Below are 14,246 nucleotides of genomic sequence, written 5' to 3' on the forward strand. Positions count from 1 at the left end.
ATAATATTGGCTCATTGGTATCATCAATGTCTTTGTGACTTTACTACTACGTTAGTTGACTTGTCCAATATTCAGTCATATCTGGTCAGTTATATTCATATTCAGATATTTTATAAGGACCCCCTGGCATTACGTCGAGGACCACTAGGAGTCCACGAACTCCTGACTGAGAAACACTGTTGTAGAGCGAGTCTTTGAGCTGCAGGGATCATCTTCAGAGCCTCAGTTAATGAAATGCAATGGCGGTTTCCGGCCTCACGGGTGCGATGTAGTCACGTTGTACATTTAAAATGGTGATTACAAGAAATTACTCTATATCCAAGCCAGATTTAATCCAAGACTATCGATCTCCTCACCCATCTGGAAATCAGTCAGCGGTCTGGCAGCGAGAATCGATGCGGTGCAATCTAATAAAGCGACTCGTTTACGGACGCGCGCGGCCTGTTACACCTCTGATTACCAGCAGCAGCACCATCAGCATCTACAGTATATCAGTCAATTAGGCCTAAAGGCTACCTTTATTTTTATTTTTTTTGGGGGCTGTTCACTTAGTTACATCTTAGACATCAAAGACTAGAATTTTTAGAGATTTTCTCATGGTTATAAATATAAATAAAACCGTTCAAAATGGGTATAAATATAAATAAAACCGTTCAAACCGTTCAAATACAATTGAAAATATAGCTGCGAGCAGCGATGGCGGGCCCAAGCCCGGTGGCACCGCCACCCCGGTGGCTTCAGGGCAACTGTGCACAGCGGGCAATAGGCACTTAAAACGGTTAAACATCAAAGGACTATGTCAAATTCACTCCACATTTACTGCACTACAAGGTGCCACTATAGAGCCCCTCCTCCCTGCCCATTTTCAAAGGATTACATGTGCCAAGTTTTAACATTATTCTGATGAATTTTGAAGCAAATCAGGTAAAAATAAGAGGGTGATCTCAATGTATGCTGAAAGTGACACATTTTCTGCTTCCAGTTGGTGGCGCTATTACTTTGAATCACAATAGTCACATCCATGTGATCAGCCTTGTACAACGAAGACTAAGCCGAAGTTTCATCAAAATCAATTAATGTATGCAGAAGTTATAACACTTTGTTTCCCTTTTCTTGCCATAAATTCGTTGCCTCGCCACGGCCAAACCGTTTGAGATATCCAAAATCCGTTTGCAATTAAACAACTTCAATGTGTTAGCAACAAGTTAAAAAAAGTTTGGTGTAAATTGGATAAACCCTGTAGGAGCAGTAGTATAAAATTCATAGCCTGTTTTTTCAAAAAATTAACATTCAAACCAAAATAGCTGACTTCCTGTTGGTCGGAGCTAATGAATGTAAATTAGAAAATTGTCCGGCTTGATGAGAACAATATGTGTACCGAGTTTGGTGATTGTAGGAAAAACTAACCCCCCCACTTTTGTCAAAAGGTGGCGCTACTGAGCCCCTCCACCACGCCCATTTCTATGGCTTTGTCCATGTCTACTGGTTGACAATATTGATGTGTGTGTCGAGTTTCATGCAATTTGAAGCATGTTAAGAGCCTCAAAAACACTCAAGAATATTATTACAGTTTGACCTGTTGCCATGGCAACAATATTTCAAATATCAAAAATCCTGTCATAGGTCTACATCTGCTGTGTATTGACATTACACTGATGAAGTTTGAAGCAAATCAGGTAAAAATAAGAGGGTGATCTCAAAACATTTCAAAAAGTGATACACTTCCTGCTGCCAGTTGGTGGCGCTATAACTTTGACTCACAATAGTCACATCCATGTGATCAGACTCCTATAACGAACACACTCGTGAAGTTTCATAAAGATCAATATATGTATGCAGACGTTATAACACATTTCCTGTTTCCTTTTTCTCGCCATAAATTCGTTGCCTCGCCACGGCCAAACCGTTCGAGATATCAAAAATCCCCTGGCAATTTTTAATCATCAGTGTCTTGACTTCATGCTGACCGAGTTTGGTGGCGATCGGATTAATCGTCTAGGAGGAGTATATCAAATTCCAGAGCATGCGTTTTTCAAACAACCCTTAATAGCTGACTTCCTGTTGGCGTGGTGTTTAACTTAGAGCACGAAAGTTGTTCGGCCCGATGAGGTCTATATGTGTACTGAGTTTCATACTAATACGTGCAAGCGTGTTTAATATATGGACCAAATTTTCAGACTTTTTTCAAGGGGGCGCTGTCGAGCCCCCCTGCCACGCCCGGGTACCAGCCTCTCCGGCGTCCTAATGGCCGCGGATTCCAATGTGTGTGCCAATTTTCAAGAGTTTTTGAGCATGTTAAGGCCCCCAAAAAGCCCCGGAAGACGGAAAAAAAATAAAAAAAAAAAAAAAAAAAAAATAATAATAATCCTTAGAAGAACAAGAGGGCCCTGCGCGAATTTTCGCTTGGGCCCTAATAATTTACATTCAAGCCTGAAAAAGTAGCTAGTATCTAAAGTAGCTAGTATCTAAAATAGTCTGTATCTAAAATATCTAGTATTTCTGTGTAGCTTACACACACACACACACACACACACACACACACACACACACACACACACACACACACACACACACACACAAAACCACCAAGGTAGACTCACCAATTTTATTACAACCATTATAAGGTAAACATTACAATTTTATGACATAATTACAATTTAAAAGAAATTACATTACATTACCTTTATTGCAACTGTAATAGATTTTTATTTCAAAAAGAGCAATGTTTTACAGGGCTGTTTTACAATAAGCTACTTATAAATGCACACACATAGAGATTCAAATGTTGAATGTGTTGTAGTTAAAGGGTTAGTTCACCCAAAAAATGAAAATTATGTCATTAATGACTCACCCTCATGTCGTTCCAAACCCGTAAGACCTCCGTTCATCTTCGGAACACAGTTTAAAATATTTTAGTACGAGAGCTTTCTGTCCCTCCATTGAAAATGTATGTACGGTATACTGTCCATGTCCAGAAAGGTAATAAAAACATCATCAAAGTAGTCCATGTGACATCAGAGGATGATAAATTAGAATTTGTTGAAGCATCGAAAATACATTTTGGTCCAAAAATAACAAAAACTACGACTTTATTCAGCATTGTATTCTCTTCCGGGTCTGTTGTCAATCCGCGTTCACGACTCCGCAGTGACGCTGATAATGACAATGAGGAATAAAGTTGTAGTTTTTGTTATTTTTGGACCAAAATGTATTTTCGATGCTTCAAAAAATTCTAACTAACCCACTGATGTCACATGGACTACTTTGATGATGTTTTTATTACCTTTCTGGACATGGACAGTCTACAATACAAACACTTTCAATGGAGGGACAGAAAGCTCTCGGACTAAATCTAAAATATCTTAAACTGTGTTCCGAAGATGAACGGAGGTCTTACGGGTTTGGAACGACATGAGGGTGAGTCATTAATGACATAATTTTCATTTTTGGGTGAACTAACCATTTAATGAAGTCAATGTTAATGTTTGCCCTTATTCTGTCATTCATAAATCCATCTCATTCTGTCTATCAATCCCTGTGCCATCATTTCTGAAATTATTGGAATAGCTGTATCTATTATTTAGAAGCAGGTGTCCAAACATTCAAAACAAGATGCAGAAATACAAAGTGTCACACCAATCCCTTTACCAGGATCAGTTCAGAATGCTGATGACTCATGCAAGTTTCCTAAGGAGTGGCAACAGATACTCATATTAAAGGCTGGATGACAATGATAATCACTGACACTTTGTCAACAACCAACATCGTACAACATCGTATACTTCAAAATCTTGAGTTTCTCACAATGTCCAAACATCAAAAAGGTAAGTCTGATAATATTGTTTTATATTTTGTGTATTTATAGACTTATTAATAGAGATTATATGAATTAGTTTGTTAATTGAGTTAAATTTGAAAACAGTAACTAAACTGTTTAGGTTCAGTTTATCTGTATCTTCTATATTACTGTTTAAATCCAATTATTATAAAAGATTAGTTTACATTTTGTTGTCTCAGATGGGAACACAGCGCTTTGGACATTATAGTGCTGAAATGAATATAACTTTTAATGTTTTGTGAGTTAAGTTTTTTTTTTTTTTCTCTTCATTTAAAAATAGTTGACTGGTGAGAATGCCTGGAAAACCTTTCTAATTTTGTCACATCAAACACAAAAAATCTTACTTACTAAACTGAATTTGTTCATGCGACACATTTAAGATAAAAAGTTGTTACAACTTTGTGGTTGGAAATTATATTTCAGATTAAATAATATGAGAAATGCTTCAATCTGGTTCATATAAATTTAACAAAGAATTGTCATTTTCTTTTTTGAATTATTTTCATCTAGAGACTATGGCCGGATCGTTGAAACTTATCACGTGGAACACTTGTGGAATCAGAGACACTGCTGATGTCCAACAGAAAAAAGAAATGATTTGTCATTGGCTGAATGAACAACAAGCATCTGTTGCATTTCTTCAAGAGACACATATAGGTGTCAATGACGTTCAACATGTTGAAGATATTCGTGGTTGGAAAGCATTTTATAGTGTTCATCATCCACGTAGCAAAGGTGTTGCAATATTGATCAAAAATGATTTGCCTTTTGAGCATATAAAACATGACGTGCACCCCACAGGCAGCTACATTGTACTCATTTGCAAATTATACAGTAAATGCTTCACTCTAGTTAATGTATACAATCATGCAAAAGAACACAAGGTGTTGCAGTGTCTTTCTGAATATCTATATCAGACTGCCAAAGGTGTCTTGATAGTTGCAGGGGATTTCAATACTGTTCTAAACCCAGATCTTGACCGGGAGTATCCAACAGGACATACAGAGCCCCTTAGACCTTATCTTGAGGAATTCATCTCATCTTTAATGCTTGTAGACATCTGGGGACAAAACAATCCTTACGAGAAAGATTCATTCACTCGTTTTCCGTGGAAAACATCCAAATGGCAAATCATCAAAAAAACATCAGGCCAGAAGAAAACGAAGAAGAAGAGGGGTGCATCAAGACTAGACATGGTCTTCATGCCGCGGAATGAAGTGTGGCTTGCTAAGAGCTGTGAAATCTCCAAGGTTCCAAGGCATAATATTTCAGATCACCACCCTGTAGTTCTGAGTCTGTGTTTGCCAAAACCAAATAACACAACAGTTCTCTCATGTTCCAGTGGTCTGGGCATTAAAAAGAGGCCTTATAAGAGGAGAGCAGGTGAAATTAGTGAAGCTGAAGTTTTGAAAGCGCTAATGTCTCTTGTAGCATACGAAAGTCCACTTGGGGAAAATGTGCAAACATTAAAGATTAACAAAGAGCAAAAATCACAAGAACTTAAAGAGCTTTTTAACAAAATGATTAGAGGAGAAATTCCTAAGGGCTTCACTGACAGTGTGAAAGAAAACGGAAGGTACCACTTTGGAGCAGAGTACATGATACTTGCCACAATATTTCTTAGGCGAATTGAAAAATTTCTTCAGCCCTCATTTAAAAGCAAAACAATGAAAATGAGTCGCAAACTCTTCATCATTGTTAGCTTTCGCAGCAAACCCAAAAAAATCAAAAGAGATTTCTTAAGACAAGCTTTGACATCACTGAAGCCCATCCATCCATTGCCCCCACGCGATTTCGAGATTGTGGAAAAGCTGCTACCAAGCACTGATCAATACAAAAAGCTTAGAGAAGGATGCCCACTTACACCAACTCTTCTGACAATGGCTCTGAAACACCTAGCCTGTGCCTTAAAGAAAGATTTGAAAGAATCTGTGGTGGACGTATGCCATCATAGAAAATGCATTACTATCTACATGAATGCTGACCAGTATCACATTCTAAAACAAAACATTAACAAATTTCAATTGCATTCAGGGATTTCTCTTTTACCAAAAGTAGGATAGGTTTGGAAAAGGAGAAAGTATTCAAACTCATGAAAGGCTATATCTGTGAGTAATGCATGAAACATGCATGACAACTTAAGGTTGATATGATCTTCCAGAACAGGAATGGTGTTGAGACGAAACATGGGAAGGATGCAAATTATTTGCAAATTTTTATTTTGTCTCAGACTCAGAAATTCCTCAAATTATTGAACAATTGAGTTTGTTTTTGTCTTTTTTTTCTGTTCCATTCATGCCTGAGTTTCATAATTTTCTAGTATGTTAATTAGTTCTGTTCTCTCTGTCCCTGCTTGTTTGTTTCCATGGCTACACATTGTTTGTTTGATTCATTCACTTCAGGTGTTCCTTGTTTAGTTACCCTTTGTTTGCTCTGTGTACTCTATATTGTATATGCCCTCAGTTTTTAGCGCCTTTGTCTGTTAATGTTTGTGTTTGCATGTTGGTTTAAAAATATCTCATAGTTTTTCTCTTGGATTTTGGTTTTAAAAAAGGACTGTTGTGAAATCTCTATCATCGTGTGCTTTGATCACAGCCACAGAACGTGACAACAAGCTTGTAATAAATGAAATCAAATCTAAATAACTGTAAATGCATTTTTCTGTTTTCTTTTAAAAACGCAGTGATGAGTTGAAATTCTATTCTCTAGAAATCAACTCCAGAGTTTTAAATTGCATTCATAAATCTCAAGATTCATCATTTCGTCAATGACCTGCATAATATGTAAAGAAGATATTATAGATATATTACAAAGACAGGAGCCACACAAACTAGAATAATTTCATCAGACCGATTATGACACCTGGGCTTTAATATGGTATGTCTTCTTAAATACTGATATTACAAATTATTGCTCACTAAAAGCGGAAAAAAGATTGTCTCACAGCACTTTAAGAAAAAAAACATATTTTTTTCTAATTTGGGCTATGTACTTTTGTATTATTGTTGTATTTTTTTGTATTATTCATCTAAGGCTCACAACAAGTATGATAATTTAATTTATTGAACTCATACCTCCTGACTTAAGGCCAAAACATTTTTTGAAGATTAGGAATTATTAATATAGCCTAATTATAATTATGGTAACACTTCACAATAAGGGTAGGATACATAAATAAACTTATATTAATATTAAATATCAAATTCATTGACTATTAAACATGCAACATGTAGTTAAAGGTGCCCTAGAATTAAAAATTGAATTTATCTTGGCATAGTTAAATAACAAGAGTTTCAGTACATGGAAATGACATACAGTGAGTCTCAAACTCCATTGTTTCCTCCTTCTTATATAAATCTCATTTGTTTAAAAGACCTCCGAAGAACAGGCGAATCTCAACATAACACCGACTGTTACGTAACATATGTACGCCCCCAATATTTGCATATGCCAGCCCATGATCAAGGCATTACACAAGGGCAGCCAGTATTAACGTCTGGATCTGTGCACAGCTGAATCATCAGACTAGGTAAGCAAGCAAGGACAACAGCGAAAAATGGCAGATGGAGCGATAATAACTGACATGATCCATGATAACATGATATTTTTAGTGATATTTGTAAATTGTCTTTCTAAATGTTTCGTTAGCATGTTGCTAATGTACTGTTAAATGTGGTTAAAGTTACCATCGTTTATTACTGTATTCACGGAGACAAGAGTCGTCGTTATTTTCATTATTAAACACTTGCAGTCTGTATAATTCATAAACACATCTTCATTCTTTATAAATCTCTCCAACAGTGTGTAACGTTAGCTTTAGCCACGGAGCACTATCAAACTCATTCAGAATCAAATGTAAATATCCAAATAAATACCATACTTACGCGATTAGACATGCTGCATGACGAACACTTTGTAAAGATCCATTTTGAGGGTTATATTAGCTGTGTGAACTTTGTTTATGCAATGATAGAGTCGAGAGCTCGGGAGGGGGCGGAGCGCGCGATTTAAAGTGGCCGCAGCATGAATCGGCACATTTCTAATTATGCCTCAAAATAGGCAGTTAAAAAAATTAATAAAAAAAAAATCTATGGGGTATTTTGAGCTGAAACTTCACAGACACATTCAGGGGACACCTTAGACTTATATTACATCTTGTAAAAAAACATTCGATGGCACCTTTAGGTTGTCTTATTCATTTATGAATATGACTAAGGTAAGCTCTTAATTGGCTCATGATTAGTTCATGTCTTCAATAATCATGAGATCATGTTGAAGTAAGTATTAATTCAAGTATTAGTACAATATTATACTTCACATACTCACCAGGTCATCTCTGTTAAGTGTGTAACAAAGTAGCCTGTAGCCTAACTCTGTTTTCAGTTGATGCGTGAACAAAACTTCACTAAACGTATCGCCTGCCATTCAAGAATCACAATAAGCTTGGGCTTTGCTGCTTTTAATATGAAACAATGTCTCTGCTGTTGGTTTTATTAAGAAATTCAAACAATAAATGTGTTTTTGCCGCTCTTTAATGAGTCATGACAGATCGCTGTAGTGTGTCAGTTCAAACCACACATGAACGGATCATTTCTTCCTCTTTACCTCTAGTTCAGGCACAAAATAATGAAAAAACAAAACAAAACATGAATAAACATGTACACAAGAATTACAATCACAGGAAACAGTGATTATATATATATATATATATATATATATATATATATATATATATATATATATATATATATATATATACACAGTGCTCAGCGTAAATGAGTACACCTGCTTTGAAAAGTAACATTTTAAACAATATCTCAATGAACACCAAAACAATTTCCAAAACGTTGATATATATTTGAGATAATCTACATTATCTGTCTTTATTTAAGTCAAAAAATGTAATCTACTTATCAACCAGACAAATTACATAAAAAAGTAGCAATTAAAGAAGTCATTTTTGTGAGTTAGATAAAATAGAGATAGATCCTTGAAAATATAAATGCAGTTTAACACTTTTTTCCAGGGTACGTTTTACAAGTCACCCCATTAAACATTTCCTGCAGGCGCCACTGTTCATGTATACCCTTATTAAAAAGTGTTCAGACCGTTATTATTACATTATTGTGGTAAACTGATTATTTTGGATATTAAAACAAACATTGTGTTGGGGACAGAGGTTCAACCCAGCTAGGCTCCTATACTGTAGATCTAATTGAGGCTGGATCTGACACTTCATTCTAGTGAGGATCTGCAATCTTGATGTCAAACAGAATTGGAGAGAGAAGATATTTTATATGATTTTTTTTTTCTAAAAACATGTTACTAATGCCATACATAGTCATAGTCATATCTCCATGATAAATCTTTTCAGGAAAGGGGGTATTTTACATATTAGGTAAGAAGCCACAGAAACCAGGATACTCCCATGACGGATTATGACACCTGCGTTATACATGTTCTTACATGTTGATTATAAAAACCACTGCTGCAAGAAAAACAAATAAGATTGTCACATTTGCTAAGAAACACATAGATGAAACTTATCTGTCAGCATTTTAGTTTAGTTTTTAGTTTTAGTATTTATTGTCCCAATGTGTATTGACTCTAAGGGGATTGTGAACAGGATCTGATGACATTCGGCATTAAAATCACCTTCATAGCACTGCATTCAAAATTTTTTGAAAAGTATTTTCAGTGCTTTTTATTTGATGGTTAAACCACTTTGTATTATTAGGGTCAGTACTGTAAATAAAAAAAAATCATAAAATGAAACGAATATACAGTACAGTTCAAAAGTTTGGAACCACTAAGATTTTTAATGTTTTTAAAAGAAGTTTTGTCTGCTCACCAAGGCTACATTTATTTAATTAAAAATACAGTAAAAAACAGTAATATTGTGAAATATTATTACAATTTAAAATAATGTTTGAATATATTTCACAAAGTAATTTATTCCTGTGAAGGCAAAGCTGAATTTTCAGCATCATTACTCCAGTCTTCAGTGTCACATGATCCTTCAGAAATCATTCTAATATGCTGATCTGCTGCTCAAGAAACATTTAATGTGTACAATTGTACAAAATATTTGTGTACAATATTTTTTTTCAGGATTATTTGATGAATAGAAAGTTCAAAAGAACAGTGTTTATCTGAAATCTAATCTTTTGTAACATTATAAATGTCTTTACTGCCACTTTTGATTGATTTAATGCATCCTTGCTGAATAAAAGTATTCATTTCTTTAATTTCTTTTCAAAAAAATAAAAATAAAAATTCTTACTGACCCCAAACTTTTGAACGGTAGTGTATAATGCTACAGAAGCTTTGTATTTCAGATAAATGCTGTTCTCTTGAACTTTCTATTCATCAAGGAATCCTGAAAAAAAAAGTACACAACTGTTTTCAACATTGAAAATAATAATAAATGTTTATTGAGCAGCAAATCAGCATATTAGAATGATTTCTGAAGGATCATGTGACACTGAAGACTGGAGTAATGATGCTGAAAATTCAGCTTTGCCTTCACAGGAATAAATTACTTTGTGAAATATATTCAAACATTATTTTAAATTGTAATAATATTTCACAATATTACTGTTTTTTACTGTATTTTTAATTAAATAAATGTAGCCTTGGTGAGCAGACGAAACTTCTTTTAAAAACATTAAAAATCTTAGTGGTTCCAAACTTTTGAACTGTACTGTACATACATACGTGTGTGTGAAAAATAAAAATGAAACAAAATTTAATGTGAAAATTACATTTCTAAAAATTTTCGATTTTTAAACGATAAAAGATTATCTTAGTCCTCATCTGTCATTGATCCATAGTCACAAAACACACAACCAATGCTTAAATCAATGACTTGTAAAGCGAATGAACAATTCCATTAAAGGGTTAGTTCACCCAACAATGAAAATGATGTAATTAATTACTCAGCCTCATGTTGTTCCAAACCTGTAAGACTTTCGTTCATCTTTGGAACACAAGTGAAGACCTTTTTGATGAAATCTGAGAGCTTTCTGTCCTTCCTTTGACAGTTATGTAACTTTGACTCTTCAAAAAGTTCATAAAGAGATTGTAAAACTAATCCATATGAACAGTGATTTAGTCTAAATTTTCTGAAGAGACACAATGGCTTTATACACTGAACAGATTGAATTTAGGCTTTTATTCACATAAACATTCATCAACTCACACATCAGTTGTGGTAAATGACACGCGAGAACCAATGAGGTTCATTCTCGTGTGTTACGTAGCACGAGTTGTGAGCTGTTCTTGCGTGTCAGGCAGGTTCAATTGAGCTTTTTATGTTGGCTGATCAATGTTAAATTAAATCTGTTAATCATATAAAGTCAAGATATTGAGATGCTTTAGAAAATTTGGACTAGACCGCTTGATTCATATGGATTAGTTTTATGATCTCTTTATGAACTTTTTGCATCAAAATGTCAGTTGCATGTCTATGGAGGGACAGAAAACTCTCAGATTTCATCAAAAAGATCTTCATTGACCAAAAGTCTTACAGGTTTGGAGCAGCATGAGAGTGAGTAATCCTGCTGCCGTCATGCTAGAAATTTGATAATTCCCACTTCTGAAATGGTGATTATAAGCTTATCGCATTCAAGTTTTGACATGAGAGGGTGTCCATGTGCAATTTTTTACCTATAAACTCATATTTACGATAATTATGAGAGCATGTGAAGGCAGCATTAATGAGAGAATTTTCATTTTTGGATGATATAACCCTTTAAGAAAATATATCAAATACAGGGATAACAATATTTAGGGATAACAAAGCAACACTGAAGAATTTAAACTTCTAATTTTATAGTTAAACAGTTTGCTTCCATGAAGATGATGATAGTCAGTTACACTATTACATTTGGATTTTGCTTAAATATACTTTTACTACTTGCATATTATGACTGGATGAAACACCGCCTGTGGCCTCGACACTGTTTTTGTGTTCTGGTGGCACTCGTGAGGAATGATTCATGGTGACTCATAACACACACACCTTCTCTTCTCTGGTACTGTCCATATAAACAGTTTCATCAATAGAGTTTCTGTGGCTCAGTGTGGAACAGACGCCATCTAGAGGAGACAAACACACTTCCTGATATGCACTGAATGTTTTTGAATTGTAATATTACATTTTCAAGGTATAAATGTATAACATATTAAAACTGAAAATTAATATGTTCCTTTAAACAATTAAAAACCATTTCATTCTTATCTAGCAAAATTATGAGAACTATTTAAAAATATAAATACAGGTTGCTACGTGATAAGTTTTTTTTTTTTTTTTACTGAAAATAAACAGTAGCTGATTTTCCTAAATTACTTCTATTACTGGCTCTCATATTACTGACTCCAGATTCATCTTCAAATAAACATAAAACTGGAATGCACACTCTAAAAAACAGAGACTGATATTTGAAAAGCATTATTTATTTTTTCAGCTCTTTTTGCCGTAGAAAAATGGCTATGACAAAAGTTCTTCACAGAAGATGCTGACCTCTTCACAAAAATGTGAAACATTCAAATTGCAAAGAAACATCACTCCTACATACCATGTAAAACAAAGAAACAAAATCTGTAAACTGATTGTTCCGTTTTGGCAAACCTTATTTGCATCTGAAAATTTGAAATTAACACAAAACATCAGAAATGAGAAAAACAGAATATGTATTAAGTTCTGGAACTTAATAAGGGGGCAAATTTGCTTCATTAGAACTGAATTGGGAGTTTAAAAATATTAATTCTAAACAATTATTTAAAATACAAAGTAACAAATAAACCAAAAAAATATGCATTTGAAAAATATTTAAATTATGTAAATAGAAACTTTGTTTTTCTTATTTTGGGCTATTTTTCTTGATCTCCTTAAATATGTTATCCTGAATTAATACTAATAATTCACTGTTCAAATTAAAAGTTTAGTAAATAAAATACCACCCCCCCCCACCCCCACCCAAAAAAAAAAAAAAAAAAAAAAAAATACAAAACGGTTAAACAAAAATTTTAAACAATACTCAACATATTCTCTATAATTAATGCATTATTTCAGACTGACTGAAAAAAAGTTCCTTTCTCTCTCTCTCTTTTTGCATATTTCCTCTAAGTTTAAAATGAACACTTTCATTTTATATAATTCACATACCCACAAATACTTATGTAAGCGGGGGGAGGAAGAAAAGAAGTGATCATGTTGTCTGAACCTGATTAAGTGCCCAATGAACACTTTACAGAGAGTTAGGAAACACGCAGACCAATCAGAAGAGTCCATACTGGGTGGTGACTGACCATACACGCCCCACAAAAGTTGAACAGGAAGTAGTTCTTTTGTTTCCTGTGTTTTCCATGTGTCGATCAGTCAGCATATACAGGTGTGAGAATGAATCGCACATGATTCCGAACATAAATTCAAAAGATACAAAAAAAATCCAGGATATTCCAGGTAATTCTACAGTTCTGCCAGGTTGCATAAAGTCAATACAGCAAATTCAATTGTGATCTGGCTTTGGCTTCAATGTATTCTTTTTTTCCTTTTTTTTTTTTTTTAATAAGATTTTAAAAAAGTACAAAAAATATTTTTTTCCAGCTATTGATCATTGGATATGTTAGTGATCATGTATGAATGGTCACTCTGTCCCTGATCTTTCACTCAGTAGTACAAACAGCAGGACCGGGAGCTTCATCCTCCTCTTCGTCTTTGGCTCAGTTTGTTGTACAGTAGGACAGAGGGGGGAGCGGAGGCTTGTAAAGGAATGTCTGACTCTTAAGGACAGATGGATTAAAAGAAAATGAACAGTAAGATAAGCTCTTTGAAGGTAGATTAGTGTCGCTCTGTTACAGAGTGAACTTTTATCAGAGCAGACAGCAGTAAAGAGCCACTGCGAGTGGACGGAGAGACTGCCAGAAAGGAAACCGAGGGATGGAGATTAATAGCGTGACAAAAGTGACAGCAAAAGAGTATGAGAAAGGGTGAGAGAGAGTCTCTCTCTGTGTGTTTGTGTGTAAATCACAGATGTAGAACAAGCATTCACTGTAATGCAAACTGTTATGGAGGAATATATGCTGCAACAGAGCATTTGTTTTTAGGTTTTCTGCTTTAAGAAGAGATATTAGAGGAAATAATGCGAGAAGAGAGGGATGAGGAGGAGAGATAGTCGTCCGACTGTCACAGAATGGACAGCTCTGCTGTGTGATGGTCCCCCTGTGTCTATAATAATCATAAAAAGTAAACAGACAAACAAATAAATATAAATGTACACATGCATGTAAACATAAACAAACATACAAAACACGTTTACACATACAGTACAGTCCAAAAGTTTGGAACCACTAAGATTTTTAATGTTTTTAAAAGAAGTTTCGTCTGCTCACCAAGGCTACATTT

At 34.6% G+C, this 14,246-nt stretch overlaps 1 protein-coding gene across 1 annotated transcript; it reads left to right on the top strand.

The window, feature by feature from the left end:
- Nucleotides 1-3,391: 3,391 nt before the first annotated feature.
- Nucleotides 3,392-6,545, top strand: LOC125243678. The gene is made up of 2 exons (XM_048153479.1): nt 3,392-3,824; nt 4,349-6,545. The coding sequence occupies exons 1-2, from the start codon at nt 3,725-3,727 to the stop codon at nt 5,899-5,901; spliced, it is 1,653 nt and encodes a 550-aa protein (XP_048009436.1). The 5' UTR covers nt 3,392-3,724; the 3' UTR covers nt 5,902-6,545.
- Nucleotides 6,546-14,246: the final 7,701 nt, after the last annotated feature.

This window comes from Megalobrama amblycephala, linkage group LG13 (assembly GCF_018812025.1).
Source record: "Megalobrama amblycephala isolate DHTTF-2021 linkage group LG13, ASM1881202v1, whole genome shotgun sequence".
Lineage (NCBI taxonomy): Eukaryota > Metazoa > Chordata > Actinopteri > Cypriniformes > Xenocyprididae > Megalobrama > Megalobrama amblycephala.

What these genes read in the sequence shown, in the direction of transcription:
- LOC125243678 (XM_048153479.1), top strand. Translation starts at nt 3,725, where the DNA reads ATGACAATGATAATCACTGACACTTTGTCAACAACCAACATCGTACAA. An exon ending in AATGTCCAAACATCAAAAAG is followed by an intron (nt 3,825 to 4,348) that starts GTAAGTCTGATA and finishes ATTTTCATCTAG; the next exon opens with AGACTATGGCCGGATCGTTG.